Source organism: Manihot esculenta, chromosome 2 (assembly GCF_001659605.2).
Source record: "Manihot esculenta cultivar AM560-2 chromosome 2, M.esculenta_v8, whole genome shotgun sequence".
Taxonomy (NCBI): Eukaryota; Viridiplantae; Streptophyta; class Magnoliopsida; order Malpighiales; family Euphorbiaceae; genus Manihot; species Manihot esculenta.
The window spans coordinates 24,469,924-24,475,407 of record NC_035162.2 but is presented as its reverse complement, the minus strand read 5'-3'; the positions used below and the strand labels follow the sequence as shown (position 1 = coordinate 24,475,407).

The following is a 5,484-nucleotide window of genomic DNA, read 5'->3' as shown; positions in this document are numbered from 1 at the left end:
TATTTTAAATAAACCGAAGATAGAATAGCCCACACTTCTAATTTTGAAAAAAAAAAAGAATTTATATAATTTTTTTATAATAATTTAAAAGTAAATTTAAATTAAAACGGAAATTTTAATACTTTTGACTAAATTTGAATTTTTTTAATTAAAAAAAAAAAAAATTGGATTCATCATTGGACTAGAATATTTTAAGTTAAAAGAAAAAACAAAAAGATGTAGACCTAATGATGCCCTTTTCCAATACTTTGAACGGCATTAAAGCCAGCGCATTTTAGCCCTTCCAACCTATTCCTATATTTGGATTAATAATCTTGATGGGGGTGCAGCTGTTGACTCTCGTGCAGTTGTAAAAATGGATTTATTAATTTTTAAATTAAATATTTATTATAAAAATCATTATATATTTTTTAATTATATAAAATATTAATGAATTACAATTTATAATAAACTTTTAATATAAAAATATTCACTTATTTTTACATAACTAAATTCAAATTGTTATCGATAATCCAACGACTATATTATATATTGTTTACTTTTGAATTTATTTTATTATTATAAAGAAATACAATAAGCACGGAGAATTAAATACAATAAATGTAGATTATTGTTAATAAAATTTAAAATTTCAACACTATATATATATAATGATTCAATTTTTAATAAATCGAATAGGCTTGTAAAATTATTTGTTAATATTATTTTATTATTATTATTATTATTATTACGATTGTATTTATTAGAATCAAAAGAATATAAATATTCACGAAATTAAAATCTATATATAATTTAAGAAATTAAAAAAATAATCCAAGTCAATCAATAGAGATTACACAAATCAAACCAATTCAAAATCAGCTTAAAATTCATTCAAGCCAGCTATAAAAAACAAAATAGTACATAGAAAAATACCGATCGTCACCTTCATCGAACAACTGAAATCTATCTGCAAAATCATCGATCAATTAGAACAGCAAACAGATACAGTGAACAGTAAAAATCAATAAAAAGAACGAAAGGACAGTAAAAACTCAACAAACCATCATACATCCCCAAATTGTAAACTTAGAAAAGAATACAGATCTAAAGCAGTCAAAAATAAAATCAAAATGCACAGGAATGAGACGCTACAGAGCTTATGCTCACATCGGTCAACGGGAGAGTGATTTTTCGGATGTAGCGAAGCGGTTCCAATATATCAGCGTCACAACAACAAGAAACGTCCACGATGGCTAAAAGTAAGCTACCAATCCACGATAGGTCTGATGAAACCCCTTGATGAGAAAGCAGAGTCTCAAACCATGAAAGCACACAACCAGATCGCAGCAATAAAAATTCCTTTAAATGATGAAGCAGCGCGATGAACTAAAAGAAAAGAAAGCAAAACCAATCCATCGACGAGATGAATGAGCAAAAACCAATCAGGAGAAAGCTAAAATGAAACTACAAACCAATTAAGGTGAGATTTAAAATCATAATTAAGGTGAGATTTATAACGGAAACTTGCATAACAATACACATGGAAATTTAAATTTAAAATCTTTTTCTCAAACCATTTTAAGGTGAGATATTTTTAACTAAACAATTAATTAAGGTTTTGTTTGATTTAAAATAATCTATTTTCATAGAAATTAATTTTCTAAAAAATATATTTTCAGAAAAATTATTTTTTAAAAAGTATAATTTAAATGTATTTGATTGGTATATTAAATTTTCAAAAAGTAAATGAGGAGTGAAAATACTCGGATCTTTAAAAAGTAAATACTCAACTCACATAATAATCGTAATAAAAGCTCACATAATAATTAATATATAATTTTTTATGATAATAATAATAATAATAATAATAATTATCATAAAATATAAAAGTATTTTTGTTTAATTTAATTAATTTTTTCATTATTTAAATGTATATATAACCTATACAAAATTATATGATAAATTTTTTCACATATTATTATCTATCAACAAATATATTTTCTATTAATTTTCATCTAAATACTTAACTATGAAAAAAAAAATTGAAAGTGGAACTACTTGGATTAGGAGAGAAATTTACTCTTTACAAAGGAAAAGTAAAACACACTAACTTTCTGAAAAGTATAGAATCATGAGAATAAAAAATATTTCATACTTTTTTGGGAATTTGAATGTATCTTACTGAGTTACTCCAAGCAAGCAAATACTAAGTTTTAGTTGGCTTAATTAATCACTCTTTTATATGATTATTCAACCATCACTGACAGGTCTACCAACCGTATTTGTCTGTACCAACTACAATCTTAGTTGCTTTCTCAGTTCCACCAAGTCTCCAACTTTCCCTTCATATTTTTTTTCTTCCTCCACTGTAATATTAAAGATTTAGTTAGTTTTCTTTAATATATATATATAATACTTATTTCTTCATAAACACTACAATAATTCATTACATATTAACCCCTTTATTTGTATCTTAATTGTGCAATAAACTGATGAAAAATTAAATAGAGAAAAATAAAAAAATTCACTACAAAAATTTTTAAAAAATAATTATAAAATTATATCAAGTAAACAACCAATAATTTAATTATTGATATTTTATACTATTAAAAATAATTGGTAAACAGTCAATAATTTACTTATGTGATCATTTTTTTCATATCATAAATTTTATCGTTATTTTTATAATTTTTTATTATATTAATAAATTATTAAAATATATTAAAATATAAAAGAAAAAAAATTAACTATTATATTTTTAAAATTTCTATTATATTTGATAGGAATATTAATAATTTAATTTTAAATAACACGTTTAAATGAAAATTTTCTTTTATTGTTCTTTATTTAATGTTACAATGAAAGTCAGTTTTTTTTTTTCACTAAAATGCAAACAAACGGTTAAATTATATATAAGAATTTATTATTTTCTAAAATTTATAATTTTAAAAACTACTAATAAATTAAACTCATGGAATCCATTAACAAATTTGAAGATGCAATATAATATCATATGGGAATTGAAAGTTGATGGCAACAGTAGACATGATCAGGTACTTGTAGGTCCTTCAAAGTAGAAGTGATTTTTTCAGATCTACCATTGATAATGATGATTCTCCGTTGGTTCTAGAAAAGCTAACTCATCATGCATAGAGATGGTCACTGTTTAAATCTAAAAATCAATCCTCTGTTTACCTCTTCTCTTTTCTATTACTTTACTCTAGGAAAAACAAAAGTTCATAATGTCTTCCGTCTCTCTCTCCTCTCAGAGCCCCCCACCTTTCTTTCTTTCTTTCTTTCTTTAAGGAACAGGCCCAATCTTCAATCTTTCTGAAACTCATCTCATACCTCTCTCTCTCTCTCTCTCTCTCTCTCTCTCTCCCCCAAAGCAATGAGGTCCAAAACTCAATCTCCCATTCACATCAAGCTCATCCTCATTTGTTTCTTCTTCCTCCTCCTCTCTCTTCTCATCATCTGGTCCAATTTCACATCTTCTCACACAAATTCATCGCCCAAACCAGAAACCTACCTGGCCAACTCTACAAGCTTGCCTCCTGATGAGCAAGAACAATCTTCCTCTTCCTCTTCTTCTTCTTCTTCTTCTTCTTCTTCTTCTTCTTCGTCCTCTTCCTGTCCATCTCTTCCCTTAAACCCAACATGCAACAAAACCCCACCTTCCTTGGCCAATGCTCTCGTCCACTATGCAACAACAAACATCACTCCTCAACAAACCTTGAAAGAAATCTCTGTAACGTTAAGAGTTTTGGAGAAAAAATCACCATGCAACTTCTTAGTGTTTGGCCTCGGCCATGACAGCTTGATGTGGACATCTCTGAACCATGGTGGTCGCACAGTTTTCCTTGAAGAAGACAAGTCCTGGATAGAGAAGATCAAGAAGAAAATACCCAGTTTAGAATCTTACCATGTGAGCTACGACACCAAAGTACATCAAGCAGATGGGCTGATGGAGGCTGGAATGGGAGAAGAATGCAAAGTGGTGAGTGATCCAAGATTCTCCAAATGTCAACTTGCTCTCAAGGGGTTCCCTAGTGATGTTTATGATATAGAATGGGACTTGATCATGGTGGATGCACCAACTGGGTATCACGATGAGGCGCCGGGGAGGATGACGGCGATTTACACGGCGGGGTTGATGGCGAGGAATAGAGAGAGTGGAGAGATTGACGTGTTTGTTCATGATGTGGATAGAGTGGTAGAAGATAAGTTTTCTAAAGCGTTTCTTTGTGAAGGTTATATGAGGGAGCAAGAATGGAGGCTAAGGCACTTCACTATTCCTAGCCATAGGACTCGTTCGGGCAGACCCTTTTGTCCTTAGAGGTTCTTCTTTTTCACCCATTGTGGATTGGGTTCTCTCTCTCTTATTTTTTTTTTCTAATATTTTTTTTTTCTTGTTGTCTTATATGATTAAGAGGGTAAAGGGTTTTTCTTTTATTTTCTTTTCCTAGATCTTTACCGTGGCCTGTGGATGAGATGAATATTAGTAAGCTTCTCTTTTATTTAGCAATTATATATAAATATTTAGTTTAATATAATGAAAATTATTTTTTACAGAAATTAGTGTATATATATATATATATATATATATATATATTTCTCTACTTACTTATGTCTTGAATTTATTTATAGTGAATCGAGTTTAATTTTTTTTTTTTCTAATTTTTTAGTTATAGTAGAGAGTGTCATACCCAAAAGAAGAAACTGCACTATCTATTAGGCACAATCCGGGGTAATGGTACCCCTGCAATTCCCATCGCAACAGATCCATAACCTCACTTATCGGAGCTTCTAATATCTGCAGCTCAGGAGAACTGGTGACAATTAGATTTACTAGCTTATCAGCCACCTGATTGGCTTCTCTGTAATATTGTGTAATTCGAACCTCCCAAGACCAATGACATAGGTCTCTGAACTGAGACAACAAGTCTAAGAAAACTGTATTGGAGGCAACCCCAGCACCCTGCAGCAAGTCAATAGCAGCTTTAGAATCAATCTAAATATGAATCTTTTGGTAACCTCTATCCCATGCTACCTTCATACCCATAATCACAGCATTGAGTTCTATCTCTCAGATAACCGCATTGAGTTCTATCTCTCGGTTGGGTTACGGCAAACTATAAACCATGACCTCTCATAATATTAAAATTATAAACCATGACCTCTCATAATATTCACGATAAAACTATAAACCATGACCTCTCATAATATTCACAAATTGGGTTATCGCAAAACCATGACCTCTCATAATATTCACAAATTATCGCAAACTATAAACCATGACCTCTTATAATATTCACAATGACAATAAAAAAATTCTAAAGCGATTTTAAAGATTGAAAAGCAGAAAAAATGTTGACTGCTAAGTTTCAAATTTTTCTGTGAAATTCTAATGACTCTTCAAAAAAATTCCCAGCTCCCATAAGATGGCATTTTATTCTAATTTCTTAAGGTTTTAGTATAATAATTATATTTATTTATTTAATT

At 29.4% G+C, this 5,484-nt stretch overlaps 1 protein-coding gene across 2 annotated transcripts; it reads left to right on the top strand.

Annotated features, from left to right (window-relative positions):
* Positions 1-3,160: 3,160 nt before the first annotated feature.
* Positions 3,161-4,976, top strand: LOC110609624 (glucuronoxylan 4-O-methyltransferase 1). 2 transcript variants are annotated; one of them, XM_043953040.1, is made up of 2 exons: positions 3,161-4,320; positions 4,668-4,976. In XM_043953040.1, the coding sequence occupies exon 1, from the start codon at positions 3,374-3,376 to the stop codon at positions 4,316-4,318; it is 945 nt and encodes a 314-aa protein (XP_043808975.1). In that variant the 5' UTR covers positions 3,161-3,373; the 3' UTR covers positions 4,319-4,320; positions 4,668-4,976. The 2 variants fall into 2 exon arrangements, with proteins under 2 accessions (XP_043808975.1, XP_043808976.1); XM_043953041.1 differs by lacking the exon at positions 4,668-4,976 and adding an exon at positions 4,449-4,499.
* The last annotated feature ends 508 nt before the right edge of the window (positions 4,977-5,484 follow it).

Coding starts and splice junctions, on each gene's coding strand:
- LOC110609624 (XM_043953040.1), top strand. CDS start 3,374: ATGAGGTCCAAAACTCAATCTCCCATTCACATCAAGCTCATCCTCATT.